Source organism: Taeniopygia guttata, chromosome 12, assembly GCF_048771995.1.
Source record: "Taeniopygia guttata chromosome 12, bTaeGut7.mat, whole genome shotgun sequence".
Classification (NCBI taxonomy): Eukaryota; Metazoa; Chordata; class Aves; order Passeriformes; family Estrildidae; genus Taeniopygia; species Taeniopygia guttata.
In genome coordinates, this window is record NC_133037.1 from 13,938,814 (window position 1) to 13,959,516 (window position 20,703).

A 20,703-nucleotide genomic window follows, 5' to 3' on the forward strand; every position below is an offset into this window, starting at 1 on the left:
TGGGAATGTCAATACCTGGTGTGGCACAGGGATGAAATGTCGGAGCCAGCTCCTCACCAGTCTCGTTGGCAGTGTGGGGGGAGTGGCTCCCGTTGTACTCATCCCTGGCCTCTTGGAGTTGGCTGCTTGATGTCCCTTCTTCCTAGGTGGCACTGGCTTTTGGGGGACTCCTCATCACCCTATCATGGCTTCACCCCGGGCTGTGCCTCTGTTTCCCAAATGCAAACTCCTGGGTCCCATGTCCCTGCTGAGTGAGGGTGCAGCGGGATGGCTGTGCCATCCTTGAGGGAGCAAGGTCAAGGGCAGGTTTCAGCAGAGGATGGCTGCTACCCTGCAGTGTGCCAGGGGGAAAAGCCATGCTGGATCAGGGTGTTGGACTGGTGTAAGGACCAGCCTTGGGAAGGTGGATGCAAGGAATGGGCAGTGGGTCATGGGAGAACCAAACAAGGTGTGTGGGGATGGATGGACCAGTGGGTGTAACAGCCTGTGAGATGAGAGCTGTACCCCTGCTTGCCCTCGCACTGCCTTCCTGGCCTCCCTGCTAGGACAGCTGGGTGCTCCTGCCACATTCCCAAGTCAGAGCTGACCCCAATGGTCCCTGGCAGCAGCAGCTCTGTTGCCCTGCCCACCCCAGACATTTATCCTGGCCAGGCTGAGTGGCCATGCCAGAGCCAGCCTTTTCCTGTGCAGAGGAGAGCAAGGCTGCTGAAACGGGCAAATTTGCCAGCTGAGGCTGCTCGAACATGATCAGAAGTGACAGAGCAGTGACAAAGTGCCTGGCTGAAGGGAAACAGGGCTCGATTTATTGTTGCCCTTGGAGCTAGGGAGAGGAAGGTGGCTATGAGAGTGAGGACAGCAGTGCTTTCCCACAGTGGTGGCTTGGAGCAATGTGTAGGTCAGCTTCATCCCTGTCTTCTTCTTCTTCTTCTTCCTGACCTGCTGCTCTGCTCCTCAGGAGCTTCTTTGCTTCGTGTCATGGGGTTATATGACAGCTTCTGAGCCAAAATGTTCCCTGGGGTGCCAGGGGAGAGGTGCTGAGCAGGAAGGGCACTGCTTGGGGGGTTGGTGTCACTCTGTCCCCTGGGGTCTTAGAGGGACACAAGATGGCCACATATGACATGATCTGTCACAAAGCCATGGTGGGAATGCGTCCGTGTCACTTCAGGCCACCAATTTGGCCAAATCAGATTATTTCTTCTTTTCAGATCACCACTAAAGACTTAGCAAACCCTAATTTGTCTTCAAGGCTCAGGGTCTGCACACTCCCCTTCATCCTCCTCAGCTCTTGATCTTTCCAGAGGCTCCCTGCTGACCCACTGCCCTGCTGAGGTCCTGTCAGGTGGGACAGCATCTCCCACCTTCCTGGTGCCCACTCAGTGGCTGCTGTCCCCTTCAGCGAGCGCCTCGCTGCAGCGTGCAGAACATCCTTTTTAACTTAGGGTAAATGTAGTTTCCATGTCGAGGTGCTCCCTGACGCTGCAGCAAAGGCGGTGTGTGTTAGTGGGCAGTGGTTTTTTAACTCCTTTCCATGGGAGGGGTCACCTGGCATTGCCTGGGGAGGGGCCGAGGGCTCGGCTTGTGCCAGCTGCCAAAAGGGTTGCCAAGGTGAGAGGGTGGGGGTTTAGGTTCCTTTCCAGGATGAAGCCAATATGCCACCCAGGTGGGATGAAGCAGTGGGTGCTCTGTGTCTGTGGATCTTTTCTGGCTACCCCTCATCCTGCTGCCACTGCTGGGTCCTCTCGGAACAGCCGTCACTCAGCCGGCAGGACCGTGGGATGATGCTGCTCAGGAGGCAGAGGACTGCCATTTACAAGCAGTTCTGCTGGCAGCTGCCCAGGCTGGGAAGAAAAACAGCACAGAAAAAGGATTTAAGGATGTTTGGAAGGAAAGTTCCCTCCTTGATGAATCTCCTTCAGGAGATCAGTGGCTGCCACACAACTGCAGGAGAGCAAGCAGCCCAGCCTTGGGCACCTGGCTGCAGGAGCTGTAGGAGGCTGGAAATGCCTGTGGAACCCAAGGCAGCCCCATGCCAGCAGCTGAGGATGGAGCTGCACCAGAAGGAGACAATGTGGAGAAGAGGGCTCTCCTCTCCCACCTAGGATGGTGATGGCTGCAAAGAGGCTCCTATTTGCCACTTCCCAGCCCTGCTGGTGGCAAGCCCAGTCCTCCATGAGTGCTGCTGCTGAGTGGTGCTCCTCATGATTTCCCTCCTGGTGCATGATCCTCAGCAGGGGTGTTCAGTCCAGCACGGATGGAGGTGCTGGAACGTGACAGAACCTGGCACTCACTTCCTGCTGACACAAGGCAGGCAGGAGGAGATAGAGCAGGGAGGGCCGTGATGAAAGAGCCTGCCCAGCGTTTGCAGACATATCATAATTAACGATGTGGATCTGTGATGACATAATTAACCACGTGGATCTGTGATGTCATAATTAACAAAAATTAATGTTTAACAGGAAGATTTTGTCTCCTGGCTGGTTGCTCTGGCAACAGCATCAAGCTGCTGGCCTCAATCTGACACATTCCTCTCCTTGTCGACTCCTTAATTGTATTGTCGATAGAGCTAATGAGGCAGGGATGTGGGGAGGAGGAGGTGAGCAAAGGGGTCCACCTGGGCAGGCAGAGCAGCCCCTGGGGGCCTGGTCATGAGATGGGGTGTGGCTGGCAGCCAGGTCATGTGGAGAAGCACAGAATGAGCTGGGAAGGCTCCCCCTATGCTCTGGCACCCTGAGACCTGCCTGCGGCTCCCCTGCCTATCTTCACACTGCTGCCAGAGCTGCCGGCTGTGGGGGAGCCATGGAGGGAGTGGGAGCAGGCCGTCAGCTGCTGAGGGCACCAGGATGCCCTGGCATGAGGCTGGACATATATACCTGCTTCTGACAGCAGAACATCTGAGGATTTGCACTTGTGCCCTTGGGTGCTTAAAAAATGCTGCGGCTCCACATCACCCTCACAGCCACAGTGTCCTTCCTGCTCTTTGTCTCATTCCTGGTGCCATGCCAGAGACAAGTATTCTCCCTAAGGAAGGGCTTGGCAGGTCCTTGTTATGTGCCCAGGGGGCAGCTGTGGGGCCATGGTGTGACAAGGAGGTCAGGGTAGGGCTGGAAGTTGGTGCTTGTTTGTCCTGACTTGGGGGTACCTGATTTCAGGGAGCAGTTTGAGCTCAGCCCATTCTTGACCCGGTCTCATCTCAAAGGCATAGGAGGTGACAGGAGGTAGGAGCTGGTCTCCACTGTGGCCCAAAAGCTGTGGCCCCCATCCCCATTGCCTCCTTCCCACAGCATTCACTCTTTCCCACTCTCTCTCCATCCCAGGTGTCGACACCATGAGTGAGACGAGCTCCATCAGCGTGGAGGCCACAACTGACAGCAGAGACACCTCGGTGGCCACCTCCATCCTGCTGCCCCTGCCGGGCAGCCGTGGGCGGGAGGAGGCGGACACCCGCAGCGAGCACAGCTACAGCGAGTCGGGAGCCAGCGGCTCCTCCTTCGAGGAGCTGGACCTGGAGGCTGCCGGGGACGGGGAGGGAGCCCCGGGGCTGCTGCCTGACGCGGGCTACGGCAGCCAGGAGGTCACAGACAAGTGGACCAAGGAGCCCACTGCTGCCGAGAGAGGAGAGGAGTGAAGAGACCTGGCTGCCTCACCTCCCACTGGGGTCTGAGTTACTGGGAACCAGTTGCCTTTCCCGCCTCCTTCCTCTCCAGCCAAGAGATTTTGGTCGCCGATTCCCCCCAGGACCTGCTCTCCCTCTTTGCAGAAAGGGTGTTTGACCGTTTTTGGGGGTGCTGGGAGGTGGGGGGGATCTCTGTGGTGCTTGGTGGCTCAGGGTTAGGTACAGGCTGGGGGGACAGCGAGGTGCATTTGCTGTGTGTGTGTGTCCAGGCCAATGGCAGATTCCTTGCAGGTGTCTGGAGGATGGTGGTGGATGTCAGAGAGGTCCCCCCTCATCTCTGCTGGTGCCCCTCTCACCCACAGCTTCTCTCTGCTGCACCACCACGTTTTCTGGCACCAAAGAGCTGTGAGTTGGGTCAGATGGGTTTGTTCCCCTCTTCTCTTCCCCTTGCTGAACAATGGAAACATCTGTGTAAATGTGGTCCTCCTGGCACTGCCACGGGCGCTTTGGGGTCTGTAATAAAGTGGATGCTTTTCCTCACTGGTGGCTGGTGCACGCTGACTTGTCCTTTGGCCAATTTTGCCATCCTGTGCCGTGGTGGGGAGTGGGCTGTGGATGGGAGCTGCCCCCATGGCCCTCGACTGAGCCAAAGAGCTGCCAGAGGCTCTGCATCCCTGCTGCTCAGGCTTTCTTCCTGCTTGGGCAACCCAGCAGGGCACAGGGTCTGTCCCCAGTTTGTGCAAGCTGCAGGGAAGTGGGGAAGGGTCCCGGCTGCTGTGCTGAGCTGGACAGAGCTGGAGGGAGGTGGCATCTCCCTCCTGGGAACCTCTGGAGAGTAAAACCAGTGTAAAGCCAGATATAAAACTGCTGCTGGGCCTCCTGTGGCAGGGGACACCAGACTGCCTGCACTGTGCCTTCCTGACATCCCATCTGGCTGTCCTGCTGCTGTGGAATGCAGGCAGGGAGGGCTGCCTGTGGTGGTCCCAGTTTCCTGTCTCATTTTGGGACAGGGGAGCAGCCTGGGCATCATGGCCATGGTGCCACGAGGCAATGCCAGGTGCCAGAGCGCCTGCTGAGTGCTCTTGGTGCCTCCAGCAGCCCAGGGATTTTTTGTCCTGGTGGTCAAATGTGGCAGCTCAAAACTGGGACTGGGGTGGGGGTGCCAGGGGCTAGGGAGGTCTGACTGTCTCTGCATGGTGGGAATGTGTCCTCCCTGGCTTGGAAAGGTCATGATTAGTCCTCAGCCAGTGATTGACATGAGATTGTTCATAAATATTTTGTGCTCTGAGTGATAAAATATTAAACTCCTCCAGCCCACATGGAAAAATATTGCTCTTCCCGGTGTTTATCTTTGTTGCTGGTTATTACAAAACTGCCAAGCCCCCTGAAATATTTATGCTTGGCTGAGGCTCCCGGGGGATTGGAGCCAGGCAGTGGGTACTAACAGTACTTGTCCCCTAACCCCACTGAAGCTGGGCACCAGGGGGCTTTGCCGTCATTCTGCTGCTCTCCACAGGGCTGGAGCAGCAGCCGGGACGATGCAGCAGTGCCGAGGTGTGTGTGAGCTGGAGCCGGGACCCATCTGCTGGGGGGAAGCGGGACCACGGCAGTGCCAGCATCCCTTGGCACAACACCTCCCGTCCTCATCATCCCTGTGCAGCCCGGCCCGCAGTGGTGAGGTCCCTCAGCCCAGGCACCCAGTGTGCCACTCTGTCTGTGCCAACAGTCCTGAAAAGAGTGGGGCCCGTGGGGTCTGGGGTCCTGCTGCTGTGGGACTCCAGGGGGAACCTTGCCAGGGACGTTCCGAGTTACCCCTCCCCAAACCAGGATTGCCGAGGGGAAGGGAGTCCAGCAGAGTGCCCGACTCACTGCAGTGCCCTCAACCCACAGCCTGCAAGTGCAGAAGCTGGCAGAGGGGAAACTGAGGCACACAGTGGTGAGGTGGTTACTCGAGGCAGTGCCCCAGAAGCTCCCTTGTCCCCTGTGTCATCCCCTGTCCTGTTCTTGTCTTGGAGTGATGGAGCTCTGGGGGTGCAGCACCACGGGATCCTGGGCAGCCGAATGGCTCTGGGAAGAGTTTGGGCAGTTGGTGGAGATCTGGAACACAGCCCTGCCGGTGCCTCCGTTTTTGTATGGTCCAGAACCTTCCCCAGCTGGGTGTTTGGGCTGCCGGTGAATGCTGGGGCTGTGTGGAATGCAGGTGGGCAGTGGGGGAATGCCGGACACCTGAACTCCTCCCAAGGACTTGGGGAGCAGGGGGCAGGCCAGGCAAGGGGGGAACAAGCACCAGGGCATCAGCTTGTGGCTGTGGGCCTTCATCTGGGGCTGGGAATGAGCTGGGGGCTCTGGCCAGGGGCGCGGGTGCTGAGCTGTGCCCTGCCAGGTCTGCCAGGGCTCAGAGCAGGTCCTGCCTGCTCTGGCTCTGTCCTGCCTCTGCCCAGCCTGCATCTGACCATTCCCTGTTTGCATCTAGCCATGCTTTCTCTGTGTCCTGCCTGGATCTAGCTCTGTCCTGCCTTCTCTGGCCATGTCCTGCTTGCATCCTGACGGTGCTCTGGCTCAGTCTGGCCATCCCTTGCCTGGATCTGGCTGTGTCTTGCCTGTGTTCTGCCTTCTCTGTCCATGTCCTGTCCATTCCTGCCTTCCCTGCCCGTGTCCTGCCCGGACCGGGCCACCTGCCCCCGGCTTTGCCCCAGCCCGGGAGTGCCCTGCCCCGCTCAGCCGGTGCCGGGGCAGTCGGGGCGGCCCGGGGGGTGCCGCTGCCCACCGGACCGGACCGGGGCGGGGGCCGGGGCCGGGCCGGGCTGGGGGCGGAGCGGCTCCGCTCTGCTGGGGCTGGCGGAGTGTCAGAGGCGGCGGCGGGAGGCGGTGGCAGCCGCAGCTCCGAGACAGCGGCGGCACCGGCACCGGCTCCCGGCACAGTCCGCCGGGCCCAGGTAAGGGCTGCGGTCCCACCCGGCGCTCCCATCGCCGTGACCTCGCTTCGCGCCGTGCCCCGGCGGTGCGTCTCCCTCTCCAGAGCCCCGGTACCGGCGGTGGAGCGGCGCGGAGACCGGCGATACCCCGCAGCCGTCGGGGCCGCGCCGCGGCGGGGTTCGGAGCCCGGTGCCCGGTGCCGGGGCTCCCGAAGCTGCGGGACGGGAGCGGGGCACGGGCACGGGCACCGGCACAGGAGGGACCGGGGGTGCGGGCGGTCCGGGTGGCACCGGGGCTGCTCCCGCCGCTCACCCTTGCCCGGCGCAAGACGCGGGGCTCCGGGAGAACGGCTTGGGGGGTTCTCGTCCCCCCGGTGATCCGACAGCCCCGAGCCCCGCAGCGGGCACTCAGCAGGATCCGCCACCGCAGCCCCCGGCCGGGACCGCCCGCCGGCACCGGGGCAGAGAAGCGGGGTCACCGCCCGGGCCGGCGGGGACAGAGCCCGGTCCCTGGGTGTTCCGCCCGGCTTTGGGGGGCTGTGAGTGTGCCAGGGCAGCCGGATCTCGGGGTGCCTTCGGGTCGGGGTGCGGGGCGGCCGCGGGGGCGCCGGGGGAGCGCCCCGGGCAGGCGGCTCGGCCCCGCGGGGTGTGGGGGGTGTGGGGCTGGCAGCCCTTGTGCGGGGACAGCTGGGGGCTCCTGGCTGAGCTCGGTGGCGGCGGGAGGTGGCACCGTCCCTGTGCCCGCAGCACTGCCGCTCCCGCACACGGCCCGGGTGTCACAGCCCCCGGGATGCTGGTGCGGAGGGGTCAGGGCTCCTGGCAGGGCGTGGGGAGCGCCCCGAGCACGGAGGAGTCACGGCCCCTTCTCACCCACCCCACTCATCACGCCAGGAGGGGCTGCCGCAGCTGGCAGGAGCTCCCCGCCGTACCGGGGCCGTCGGGCTGCACTCGGCTCTGCCCTGCCCGGTGCTTCACTTCCCCGGACGTTCTCCGGAGGTTCCCGCGGGCTGTCATCTCCCCAGCGCTAAACCAGCCGAGCTGAGCAGCTGTGGGAATGGTGGGAGCCCTGCTTGCTGTCCATCGGGGCTCGCTGCTGGCTGCGTGGTGGTTTGCCCTTCAGAGGGGCTGGGCCTGAAGGTGCCTTTTATCTGCTGGGTTCTGTCACCCGCCCCAAAAGACCTGCACCACAGAGACCTGGGTTCCCAGTGCCACCGGACCCCTGGCCAGGCTCAGCCTGCCACTGATGGGCTCCAGCAATAATCCATGTGCCTGTGGCCTCTTCCCAGCTTGAGGAAACCCCAGGTCCCTTAGAAGCATTTATTCCTGAAATAAGGCAGGAACCCTTCCCTCTCTCAACTCCAAAGTCCTGCACACTGGGGGGTCAGGTAGGAGATGCCCTGAGACAGATGGGAACTTAGCAGCAGCAGACAGCACCTGAGAGCAGGCATTTAGGGGCATGGAGGAAGAGGAGGAGGTCTGCATGTGTCTCCTCACCCCACCCTGTTATGCTCTGTGCCACACTGCTGCCTGCAGCCCCCTGGGCATCACTGCCAGCTCTGGCTGCTTGCTGGAGGGCTCCTCCAGCACAGCCATCACCTCTCTGGGAACAGCATGGGGGCATCAAGGGGTCCCCTCCTCCTGCTCAGGGGCAGCAGCCTCAGTATGAGCTGCAGGGAACTGCAGGGGGGGCAGCACTCTCTGGCATCCCCCTCCCACCCTCTGTGCCCCCACAAGCACTGCTGGGCTGTGGATGAGGCCATGGTCCGGTCACAGCATCAGCAGCTTCCCGTTCCAGAGCAGCCTGAGGCTTTTGGACTGCCAAGGGGTCTCCTTCTCCCATGGTCCCTGAAATGCCAGCCCCGTGGGATTTCAGCAGTCAGCTTCAAATGGGAAACAAATCTCTCCCGTGGTTTGGGAAAAGACAACCAGTCTCGGAGGGGACTGTATCTTCTGCCAAAACAAGGCCTGCCTGCTGCAAAGCCTTTGATTCCCCCGCGCCTCCGTGCTTTCTGCAGAGGGAGTCAGCAAACCTGGCTCTTACTTTTACTGAAATCTCTGAATTTAGTATACAGGGAAGGAAGGGGCGGTGGTGAGAGAACAGACTCTGAAGCACCGCGGCTGCCAGAACCCTGCGTGTTGCTTCGTGAGGGTGAAGCCAGTGGCGAGTCCCTGCTCCAGCCCCGGTGCCATGGACAGCCCTGGGGGCAGCAGCCGGGGGCTGGGCTCCATGGCTGTGGGATGGAGAATAAAGTACTGTGGGCACTGGGTGCTGTGGGCACGGTGGGCTCATGGCTGGAGGTTGGGGTCTGTCAGCACCCCTGATGCTGTTGTGTGGGTCGGGGGCTCAGCTTGGCTCTATCTGCCCAGCCTGGCCTCTCTATGCCAGGTGACATCCCTGGCTCTTTCCCCCTCCATGATACTTTACAGCTGTCAAGCTGTCCCCCTGCAGGCTGTTCTGGCCGATGCTGCCAGAGGGGCCAGCTCTGTGCCCACCCCCATGCCAGCGTGTCCCTGGGAGTGCTGTGGGGAGGCTGGTCCCTGTGCCCTTCCGTGTGCCCTGGGATCTGTGTCACCTGTGTGTGTCCTGGGAGTTCTGGGTCACTGTGGGAGCTATTGCATCTGTTCATCTTGCCTTTCTGCAGGGAATTTCTTCCTAAGGGCATCCCATGTGGGGGGCACAGGCAGGGTCATGGCCTGGCTCTCCCATGCAGCCCTGACTGCCCCTGTCCCTGTCATGCCTGGCATCCCACAGACACAGCGGCTTTTCCCTTTGCTTTTCCAGGTGCCGAGGGCTCTGCTGGGGTGACACCACCTCTCTCCCACCGGCACCACGCCGTGCCACCCCTCACCACCCAATGCCTGGGGACTGCCTGCCCTCACCTTGACGGGTGGCAGCGGGTGACACGGGGTGGTGTGGGTCCCCCAGCCAGCAGCAGCACACCCCATGGCGGTGCCCTTGGCCGCCTGGCTGGGGCTGATGCACCTGGCCACCTGTCTGGCTGCTGGGCACGGCATGGCTGGCAAGAAGGAGATCAGCATGGATGGGGACCTGGTGATTGGGGGCCTCTTTCCCGTCCATGAGAAAGGAGTGGGGAGCGAAGACTGCGGCAAGATAAACGAGCACCGGGGCATCCAGCGCCTGGAGGCCATGCTCTTCGCCCTGGACGAGATCAACAAGGACGGGAGCATCCTGCCAGGGGTGAAGCTGGGTGCTCACATCCTCGACACCTGTTCCAAGGACACCTATGCCCTAGAGCAGTCCCTTGACTTCGTCCGTGCCTCCCTTACCAGGGTGGATGGTTCTGAGCACATCTGCCCCGATGGCTCCTACGCCGTCCACGATGATGTTCCCACTGCCATCACCGGCGTCATCGGGGGCTCCTACAGTGACGTTTCCATCCAGGTACCTCCCAGGCAAGAGGGGCTCGGATGGGGCTGGGGGCTTGAAGTGGGGGAGGGGGATAAAAACCTTGGCATTAGTGCAGTGATGCCACTGCCAGTGTGGCACAGGGAAACTCACTCATGCCTCACGGTGATGCTCTGCCCCTCTCTCCAGTGGGGAGGGAAGGCACCTGAACAAGCCATGTCTCTGTGATTGTGGGGGATGTGCCCAGGGTCCCCTTGGGGGCAGCATGAGTGCCCCAAACCTCCATTAGCTGTAGGAGCCAAGCCTCACATGGGGACAGGTGTTTATTCCTCTCCTGAGTTCAAGGTGGCAAGTGCAGCTCCTGCTGTACCAGGCAGAGCAGAGCAGTGTGAGGGGGCACTGTCCCCCTTTCCCCACCAAAGGGCAACCCATGAGGTGCTCCTCTGAGGGGATCAGCCATAGGGCTGCCTGGCTAAGGCAGGGTGAGCTCAGAGGACAAGTGCCCCCGTGTCCCCAGTGATCCCACCGGAACAGGCACCTCAAGCTTCACACCTGGCTGTGACCCCGGGTGGGGTGCATCTCAGTCCCCCAAAACCACAGCTCTGTGGACTTGGAGGTTGGTTTCAGCAGGGAGAAGAGCATCCCCTGAGGATGCAGGACTCAGCAGGACCAGCTGAGTCACAGGGGTGGCCGCTGGGCCACATGCTTGCTGAGATTTAATGAGTCCCCAGCGTGTGCCAGACTGTGTGTCCTGGTCCCTGGGGTCCCTGCATCCCCCAGCTATGGGGTAGAAGAAGCTGGGACTGCGTGATGGAGACAGCATCCCAGCCCACCTGGGCACTTGTCCCTTCACCTGCTGGGAACCCAGCACGTCCCTGTGTCCCAACCTTGGGCAGACAGGTGTCAGCAGGGGCAGAATGTGGGCCAGCTGAGGAGTTCGAGGGGCACTGGAGGGACATGGCAGGCTGGCAGCTCCCATGCATGGTGAGGACAGGCAGCAGCATCACTGCACTCGGGGACATTCTTGCCATTAGGGGAATTTGTCGTCAAGATCATTTGTCCACGTTAATTAAGCCACATCTCCTGCCTGGGGAGCAGTGAGATGTGGGCAGGCTTGGCAGCCCTGCTGGCACACCCGAGGCTCCTTGCTGCCCCCAGAGCCTAGATTTTAACAGCCTCATTAGTGGGGCTTTTTTCCCCTTTGAAGCTAACGAGGGATTCTGCTGAGTGGCTGGAAGGTGCCGGTCCCAGTGAGCTCCTGATGTGGGATGCGCAGGCGCCAGTCCCCTGACCCAGTTCTGCAGCATCCCCCAGCCTGGTGGGGGGACTCTGCCCCGGCTCCCAGCCCCTAGAATCCTTTCCCTCTGTGCTGTAGGGCTGCCAGGCATCCTGGCTTTCTCCTTGCTGTCAAACATCTCCCACAGGTCACCTATGACAGACTTTCTGCTTTTGTCCCCTCCCCAGCCCTGAATTTTGGAATGGAATGCTTGAAACACTAAAAAAATAATAAAAAAAAAAGATAAATTAGCATGTCTGAGGGCTCAGTCCCTCTGTAAATGTGCCATCCATTCTTCTCCAGACCTTCCACAGATCAGGATGCTCTGGGTTGGGTTGCTCCTCAACTCAATGGTTGTGTTTGGGAGCATCGTGCAACACTGGGTATTGGGCAGGGTCCCCCCATAGGAATGTCCCTTGCTGGCCACCCCTTCAGGCACTCACCTCTCCTCCTCCATGCAGGTGGCCAACCTGCTGCGGCTCTTCCAGATCCCACAGATCAGCTATGCCTCCACCAGTGCCAAGCTCAGTGACAAGTCCCGCTATGACTACTTTGCCCGCACTGTCCCTCCAGACTTCTACCAAGCCAAAGCCATGGCAGAGATCCTCCGCTTCTTCAACTGGACCTACGTCTCCACTGTGGCCTCAGAGGGAGACTACGGGGAGACGGGGATCGAGGCCTTTGAGCAAGAAGCCCGCATGCGCAACATCTGCATCGCCACCTCGGAGAAGGTGGGGCGCTCCATGAACAAGAAGACCTACGATGGAGTGGTGCGGGCTCTGCTGCAGAAGCCCAATGCCAGAGTGGTCGTGCTATTCACCCGAAGTGAAGATGCCCGGGAGCTGCTGGCAGCTGCTCAGAGAGCCAACGTGTCCTTCATGTGGGTGGCCAGCGATGGGTGGGGAGCCCTGGAGAGCGTGGTGGCCGGGAGTGAAGCAGTGGCGGAGGGAGCCATCACCATAGAACTGGCAGCCTATCCCATTAAGGAGTTTGCTTCCTACTTCCGTAACCTCCACCCTTACAATAACAGCCGAAATCCCTGGTTCCGGGAGTTTTGGGAGCAGAAGTTTAGATGCAGCTTCCACACACAGGACTGTAGTCGGTACTCCCTCAAGACAGGCAAGTTTGAGCCAGAGTCCAAGATCACATTTGTGATCAATGCAGTCTATGCCATGGCTCACTCTCTTCACAACATGCACCGGACATTGTGCCCCAACTCCACCAAGCTCTGTGATGCCATGAAGCCTGTCAATGGCAAGAGGTTTTACAAGGACTTTATACTCAATGTTAATTTTGATGGTGAGTCCAAAGTGGAGATGGGATTTGGCTGCCAAACTGGAAAGGGATGGGTGGAGGATAGGAAAGAAGGAGGCCTAGATTTGATCCAAAACCTTCCAATTCCTCCAGCCTGCCCATGCCCAGGGCTGTGGTTGTCCTGAGGTGCCAACAGCCCACCATCATCCTTGGGAGGAAATCCAGGCCTTCTGTCCCCAGTGGAAACATGTGGAGAAGCTGGCCACCAACTCCATTCTGCTACAACTAGCCCCACCCAGCCCCAGGGACCCTCAAGAACATGAGTCTTTGCAACCATCATGATTTATTCACATTTCAGGGATTAAACTGGAGGGATATCCTTGATCAGGGACCCATGTAGTGTGGGGTGAATTAGAAGCATGTCCTCTGTGACTTGGGCTGAGGGTGTCTTGACTACAGAAGTCACTGAGAGCCACGGAGGCTGCACAACTGCCCTCTGCCATTGCAGAGCAGGCTGAGGCTGACAGGCTCTCAGGCAGGTGGGTAGTTCCCCACCTTTGCTTTCCTGCTCCTAACATGTGCATAGGCAGCAAGGATGGGAGTTTGAAGGCAGGAAATAGGTTGGACATTTGCCTGTGGCCATGGTGGGATGTGACTCTTTGGATGAGCCCTGCCTCGAGGCCTGGAGTGAGTGTTCTCCTGCCCTGAGGCAGTGACTGTCTCCCCTTCTCCTCCCTGCAGCTCCATTCAGGCCAGCGGACACGGAGAGCGTTGTTCGATTTGACCGCTACGGGGATGGGATCGGGCGCTACAACATCTTCAACTACCACTACGTGGACGGGCGGTATCGGTACCAGAAAGTGGGCTACTGGGCAGAGGGGCTCATGCTTGACACCAGCCTCATCCCCTGGGCTGAGACCTCCATTCCCGTGTCCCAGTGCAGCGACCCCTGCAAGAAAAATGAGATCAAGAGCATGCAGCCCGGAGACATTTGCTGCTGGATCTGCATTCCCTGCCAGCCCTACGAGTACCTGCTGGATGAGTTCACCTGCATGGACTGCGGTCTTGGTTACTGGCCCAACGAGACCCTGAATGGCTGCTACGAGCTGCCCCAAGAGTACATCCGCTGGAAAGATGTCTGGGCCATTGGTCCCGTCACTATCTCTTGCCTGGGTTTTATCTCCACCCTCTTCGTTATCGGAGTCTTTGTGAAGAACAACGACACTCCCATCGTGAAGGCCTCTGGACGAGAGCTGTGCTACATTCTGCTGACCGGGGTGCTCATGTGCTACAGCATGACCTTCATCTTCATCGCAAAGCCCTCCACCGGGGTGTGCACGCTGCGGCGCCTGGGGCTGGGCACGTCCTTCGCCGTCTGCTACTCGGCCCTCTTGACCAAGACGAATCGGATTGCCAGGATCTTCAGTGGGGTGAAGGAGGGGGTCCAGCGCCCCCGCTTCATAAGCCCAACGTCACAGGTGGTCATCTGCATGGCCCTCATCTCTTGCCAGCTGATCATCGTCATCATCTGGCTGCTGGTGGAGACCCCTGGCACAGGCAAGGAGACTGAGCCTGACAAGAGGTACATTGTCACCCTCAAGTGCAACAACCGTGACTCAAACATGCTCATTTCGCTCACCTATAATGTCCTCTTGATTGTCCTCTGCACGGTCTACGCCTTCAAGACACGGAAATGTCCCGAAAACTTCAACGAGGCCAAGTTCATTGGGTTCACCATGTACACGACCTGCATCATCTGGCTGGCCTTCCTGCCTATCTTCTACGTGACCTCCAGCGACTACCGTGTAAGAGCTGGAGCTCTGAGGGGGCTCTGGCAGGGCTTGATCTAAGTGGTCCTGGAGATTTGGGCCATGCAGGGTCCATGATTAGGAGATGCATGGGTCTGGGGAAGGGTCTGCATCCACACACCTGGTGATGGTCACCTTTGCACTGGGTAATTCAGGAGCAGGTGAAGGGTCCTGAAGGACTGTGGCTGATGGGGCAATGAGTCCTGGAGAGAGAACCTGCCCCACTCCCTCCTTTGCTAGGATGAGGATGGGAAATGGCCCTGAGACCTCGAGATCCCCCATAGCTGTGACTATCATGGAGGAATGATTGTCATCCTTCAGTCTGGTGACACAGAAGGATGAACAGCCCCTGGCTCATTGAGGCACCACACCCCAGGGAATGAATGCCAGCCACAGCGCCAGCCTGGTCCCTGGGCTGCCAAGCAGTGGCAGGAACTGGGTAGCATGGGGTGCATCCTGGCATGGACAATCAAACACATCCTTGATGGGGCTTGAGGAGCTGGTGGGGGCAGTTAGTCAGGGGCTTCCAGAGAGGACCTGCACCCCCAGCGAGAGTGAGCACCGGGATGGGGGAGTGCAGGCTCTGGCCCCGGGCAGTGCCCCAAAGCAGCATGTTGGCAGGGTGGGGTGTTGCTTTGCAGGGGCAACTTGTCCCCACCAGGGCAGCGTCCATACTCTGCCCACGGGTCTGCTGCAGGACCACTCTGACAGAGGGATGTGGGGTGGGGTGGAATGTCCCTGCAGGGTACAGCCTGCACCCTGTGGGGCTGGCCAGTGCCACGGCACGGGCTTCATCCTGCCCTGCTTGGGGCAGAGGGCTGACAGGTGGAGCACCTGATGCCCACCCCTGTCTCCAGGTCCAGACCACCACCATGTGCATCTCGGTGAGCCTCAGCGGCACCGTGGTCCTCGGCTGCCTCTTCACCCCCAAGCTCCACATCATACTCTTCCAGCCGCAGAAGAACGTGGCCAGTCACCGCGTGGGCACTGCTCGGTTCAGTGTGGCAGCAGCCAGCTCCAGCCAGTCCCACGGTGAGCATGGTGGGGCTGGGGAAGGGCTGGGGACAGCACCCCTTTCCTGCTGGGGGGTGTGTGTGGGCACCCCAGCACGGGCTCCCAAAGTGGGGCGTGGGGTAGGGCAATGTGGGAAATGGGGGGGAGTGGCAGATGTGTCCCCAGTGGCCCTTCCCTGTCCTGTGTCCCAGTGCCTCATCTCCCAGGGCAGCACAGCTGCCAGAGGGGTACTGCTCCTGGGGGTCCTCACTGCTCTGAGGGGACACTCTCCACCCCAACACAGGGGATTCAGTTGCCCCCACGTGCCTGTCACTACCTGAGGCACTCTCCCCTTTAGCTACAGGGAATATGACCACCCTGGGCACCCGGGGGGGACCTGGCCATCCTCGGCACCCTCCACCCCAACTCCCTGGGCACACCACTGCCATGGGATGCTGGGTGGTGCTGCGGCCAGACCCCAACCCAGCCCTGACTGCTGCCTTCCTGTCCAGGCTCAGCCTCGCCATACGTGCCCACGGTGTGCAATGGCCGTGAGGTGGTGGATTCCACAACATCATCCTTGTGAAGGACGGGGGGCCAGGCTGTGGTGCTGCCACACAGCACCCCCGCTGCTTCCCCAGGGAGAGCAGTGCCTGCAGCACTGAGGTGCCAGGTGTAGCCGGGAGGCTGTCACTGCCCCAGCACGAGCTACACATCCCACATGTCGGGTCATGGTAGTGTCAGCCTTCCCTTGCACTGAGCCACCTTACATGTACCCTGTCCTCCACACCCTGCACCGAGCCATGGTGAACATCCCCCTCCCTGAGCTGAGCCACGGCACGTCCCCGGCCCTCGCACTGAGCCATGGCACGTCCCTCTGCGTCACCTGCACTGAGCCATTGTGCCCCCACAGCCCTGCACTGAGCCATGGTGAATGTCCCCCCACCCCCTGCACTGAGCCGTAGTGCACATGGCACGGACCTTGCACTGAGCTGGGGCACAAATACCCTCTCCTTGTCCCTTGCACTGCGCCTGGTGCAGACCTGCCTGCACCGAGCCCTGGGGCAGATCCCTGCCCCTTGCCCCAGCCCCAGAGCACTACTCCACTCCCTCTCCAGCCACATCCCACCTCCTGCTTTTGGCTTGCACCAATCCACGCTGCACCTCCCACTCCCTCGCTGTGGTGCCACACAGTGCCCTCGCCCCAAAGCCCACCTCACCTTCCCAGCACGACGCCTTTCCCATCACCCCTGTGCCAAGCCTTGGACCACATCACCCTTTCCCTCCCTAGTGCTTTGCATTTTCACGTTTTCCTCCTGGTTTTGGCCTCAGGAGAGCCACTGAGCGTGGCTGGGCCGGGCCCAAGCCCCCACATTGCTTCCCTCACTGTGTGTGGCACCTTTCATCCCTTACTGGGACACAGGGCAGGAGTAGGGTCAGACAAATGCCCGCTGACCCCAACCCCTGCAGAGCCCAGGGGGTGTAGGAGGCTCAGGGCAAGCAACAGGATCCAGGTATTTGAGCCCAACCAAGTTTTTAAGAGTAGACTTTTTCTGTGAACAAAAGTGTGATTTTTTTTTTTTTTTTTGTAATTTATGTAAATAAAGTGGTTTTGGTGTTGTTTTTTTTTACAAAATGGATTGTTCCAGAGCTCAGGTACAGCCAAACCTGAGAGAAGGGAACAGACCCTCGCAGAGGGCAGAGCCACATCAACACATGGGGGCCAGCAGAATCAGGGGCCATGTGCCAACCCCCACTCATGTCCTGCCGACCAGTGGTGGCTGCACCAGGGATGGGAGGCACAGCTACAGGGACAGAATGACCTGGTCCAGTGGCTCCAGGGACAGAGGGCTAGGAGCTGCCAGGGGCTTCAGGGCTGGAGGCTGTAGTCTTCTGCTTCAGGGGGATGATGCAGATACTGTTTTTGGCTTCTTTGATTCTCCACCACCGTCCCAGCCTGTGGATGAGACAGGTGCAGGGGTCACTCTCCAACGAGATCCAGAGGATGGGGAGCTGTACCCCCAAGCAGCATCAGGGAGAGGGGACAGTACCGGTGCTCCTGCCCAGTGCCAGCCACCAGGAAGTCACCAGATGCTGAGAACTTGAGGCTGTTGACAAAACCCACCTGGCGGGGACAGGGCAGGGTGAGGGGCTCCCATGGGCTTCTCCTGCTGCCCAAGAAGGGAGCCCCTGCTGAGAGACCCTCCAGCCCAGCTCCAGAATTCCCAGCCTGCCCATCCATCCATACCAAGGGAATGTCCAAGAGGTGCTCCAGCTTCCGAAATCCTTCGCCACACTTCCAGAGCTTCACACTGCCGCTGTGGGATCCTGGGGCACAGAGAGGAGCCTGTCACGCACCCCAGCCCAGGGATGGGAGCAGGAGGTATTTCCCCCACCGGCTGCCAAAAGCAGCTGCCACACACCTGTGGCCAGGAGGTCGCTGTTGCGCAGGGCAGCCACGGCTGAGATCCAGTAGGGCTGCTGCAGGCCCTGGCTGTCCTGCTCTCCGTGCGCCTGCCGAGCCAGTGCCAGCGGCTTCTTCTTCGTCAGCCCCCACAGGGCTAAAGACCTGCGGGGGTGTGAGGGGTGAGGGGGCTGAGGGGGCATCCTGCCCACCCCAGGCACCATCCTGGCCCTGTGCTCACCCATCATCAGCACCAGACACCATGTGCTCCTCGTTGATGAGCTGGATACAGTCGATGGAGCCCCTGTGAAGAGAAGAGGCCAGCAGTTACCAGCGTGCTTTGGGATCCTGCAGGGCATCAGCATCCCCACGGTGCTCCTGGCACCCACACAGCACTGCCCCAGCTGGACACACCTGCCCACAGGCCCCTCCTCCGCCCCAAACCTACTGGTGCCCACAAAAGATGAGCTGTGATTCCTCAGGGATCTTCCAGAGCCGCACGGTGCCATCCCGCCCCCCCGCTGTCACACAGCACTCCCGGCTCAGGCTGTCCAGCCCTGTGATGATGTCCTGGTGCCCGAACCTGCAGAAGGAGATGACAAAGAGCTGTGGCAAGCATGGCTCTCTGTCCCCTCACCTTCTCAGGGCTGCTGAGTACCCCTTGGACGGGTCAGTGGGATTTCCCCAGGTCTTACAGGGTCTCCACGTATGCGTTCTCAGCCACGTCCCAGACCTTGACGCAGCGGTCGTGGGAAGCGCTGTACAGCTGGTGTGTGCCCTTTCGGAAGGACAGGCCCTGGGGACACGTGGACAGACAGGGCACAGCAGTGAGGGATACCGAGCTGGCCCCACAAGCACTGCGCCCAATGCCCCCAACTCACTGAGACGGCGTCGCGGTGCCCTCTGAAGATGTGCAGGCGCTTGCAGGTGGCTGCATCCCAGATCATGATCAGCTTGTTCCTGTCTCCCGTAGCCTGGCACATAGCAGGAGACCCCTGAGACCTGCACCCTGGAGACCCACAGCCCACCCCTGCCTCCACTCCCACTCCGTGGGCTTTGGCTGTCCCAGGGACCCATTCTTGACCCAGCAGGGGATAGGGGCTGCTTTAACCCAGCAGGGCACATCTGGGCATGAGCCTGCACCCCCAGGACCCAGGCAGAACACTCCCCGTGGCCATCTCTCCACCCCTGTCCCCATACCAGGTACTTGCCGTCCGACGAAATGGCCATGCAAAGGACTTGGGATGCGTGCCCCATGTGCTGCTCCTCCGTGCCCTTCTTCCCCCCGGGCACCACGCACAGCCTCTTCCCACTGTCCACCTCCCCTGCAGGAAAGTCATCACAATCACCCTCTGGGACCTTCCCAAAAGTGTCAGTGAGCCTTCCACAAAGCCCGGAATTATGTACAATCCAAGAACAGACACGGGCCAAGCCACCTCAGAGGGCACCTGGATCCCTGCAGGGGATGGGCTTGGGAACAGCCAGCCACAGCCCCAGGTGAACACTTGCATTTGATGAGGGAGCCGTCCTTGGAAGCAGAAAAAATGAATCTGTCATCAGGAGAGATGACGAGGCAGGTAACAGGCAGCTGGTGTCCCCGCAGCACACAGATCCTGGCTGGATCTGGAGGCTGTACCTGCAGGAAGAGCAGGATGTGAGCTGGGCTGCCCAGGACCCTTCCCCAGGCTCAGGAGTACCCCAGCACAGCGCCCTGACTTCTCCAGGGTGCCAGCAGCAGGGAGAAAGGCTGTAGTGTGCTGGCCGTGCCTTAGTGTCCCCTAAGCTGGCACCGGCAGTCTGGCACCCCCAGCACCGGGCACTTACATCTTTGGCGACCAGGCGCTGCAGCCGGCCTCTCTGCTCCAACTGGGGAAGAAGGGGGAGGTTCAGCAGAGGCGGCCGCAGTCCCGGTCCCGCGGGAAGGGGACGGAGCCCCCTGCCGCCATGGGGACCGAGAGGCCGCCCCCGCCTCCCCGCTCACCACGTCCTCCTTCAGCCGGTCACCGATGAGATCCGCGGGCTCGAATTCCTCCTCGTCCTCCGCCCGCTCCTCCTCTGCGGCGGGACAGTGCGTGAGGGCCGGGCTCAGCGCCCGGGGCCGCCCCGCGGGGCACCGGAGCCGGGCGGGACTCACCGAGCTGGCGGAGCTCCTCCAGGTACTGCTTGGCCAAGCGCAGCTTCTTCTCCTGCGGCGTCTCCTCCACCTCCTCCTCCGCTGCCTCTCGCCGCCGCCGCCCCAGCAACGGGCTGCGGGAAACGCGTGCGTGAGCATCGCTACCGGCACCCCACAGGTACTGCACAGCCTCCGGTACCGGCATCCCCCGGGCCGGCATCTCTCCGGTAGCGGCATCTCCCGGTACCGGTACTCTCCAGGCGCAGCCCTTACCTCTCTGTCTCAGAGTCGCTAGACACTTCCTCGTCGGCGGGCCGACCGGCCGTCGCCCGCGCTCTCCCATCGGCGCCCGGTGCCTGCGGAACAAAATGGGGCGATCGACGGGACGGGAACGGGGACGAGCGCAGCAAAAGCCCCACGGCGGCGACCCCGGCGAGGCAGCCCTTCCTCTCCCGCCCCCCTGTCCGCTCCGGCCCGGGCCTTACCGCCGGCCGCCGCCGTGCCGCCGCGCCGCGCGGGCCCTTGGCGCGCCTGCCGCCCGCCGCCGCCGCCATGCTGCCGCCGCACGTGGGCCCCGCCGCCACCGGGAGCCAGGCCACGCCCCCGACAGCGCCCATTGGCTGAGGCCGGCAGGATCCCGCCTCCTATTGGCCCAGCCGCACCGCCTCCCGGTACCGGAAGCGCGCCCTGCCCCGCCCCGGTCGGACGGCCGCGCTGTCACTCCGGTGTGACGTCACGCTCCGCCCCGCCCTTAGCCCCGCCCCCGCGGCCTGGCCACGCCCCTGGCGCTGCCCCCGCTCCGGTGCCGGTGCCCGGGTCCCTACGGCGGGGACCGGCCACCCACGGCACCCGCGGCCCGGCACCGGTTGTCAGAGCCCCGGGACCCCCGGCGCTGCCTCCTCTGCCCCCATGTCCTGCAGCTGGCAGACCCCGTGGTGACAGTGACAGTGGATTGGCACT

General features: G+C 61.2%; 3 protein-coding genes across 5 annotated transcripts in view; 2 read left to right on the top strand and 1 right to left on the bottom strand.

Moving 5' to 3' along the window:
* The window catches only part of TEX264 (testis expressed 264, ER-phagy receptor), a 39,728-nt gene extending 35,575 nt beyond the window's left edge, over positions 1-4,153 (top strand). For all 3 annotated transcript variants that reach the window (XM_030283330.4, XM_012572424.5, XM_072935071.1), the window contains one exon: positions 3,315-4,153. In XM_030283330.4, coding sequence (XP_030139190.1) covers positions 3,315-3,625 — 311 coding nt within the window. In that variant the 3' untranslated portion in view covers positions 3,626-4,153. The remainder of the gene's footprint in view (positions 1-3,314) is intronic.
* A 2,248-nt stretch (positions 4,154-6,401) lies between these two features.
* Positions 6,402-16,862, top strand: GRM2 (glutamate metabotropic receptor 2). Its single transcript, XM_030283024.4, has 6 exons — positions 6,402-6,549; positions 9,311-9,931; positions 11,633-12,470; positions 13,167-14,230; positions 15,091-15,265; positions 15,739-16,862. Exons 2-6 carry the CDS (start codon positions 9,473-9,475, stop codon positions 15,810-15,812), a joined length of 2,610 nt encoding a protein of 869 aa, XP_030138884.1. The 5' UTR covers positions 6,402-6,549; positions 9,311-9,472; the 3' UTR covers positions 15,813-16,862.
* Positions 16,744-20,375, bottom strand: RRP9 (ribosomal RNA processing 9, U3 small nucleolar RNA binding protein). Its single transcript, XM_030283334.4, has 15 exons — positions 20,229-20,375; positions 20,017-20,099; positions 19,765-19,877; positions 19,612-19,685; positions 19,455-19,496; positions 19,140-19,266; positions 18,831-18,955; positions 18,512-18,604; positions 18,326-18,426; positions 18,079-18,213; positions 17,872-17,934; positions 17,650-17,795; positions 17,475-17,554; positions 17,278-17,351; positions 16,744-17,183 (listed from the first exon to the last, which is right to left on the bottom strand). Exons 1-15 carry the CDS (start codon positions 20,358-20,360, stop codon positions 17,078-17,080), a joined length of 1,494 nt encoding a protein of 497 aa, XP_030139194.4. The 5' UTR covers positions 20,361-20,375; the 3' UTR covers positions 16,744-17,077.
* Positions 20,376-20,703: the final 328 nt, after the last annotated feature.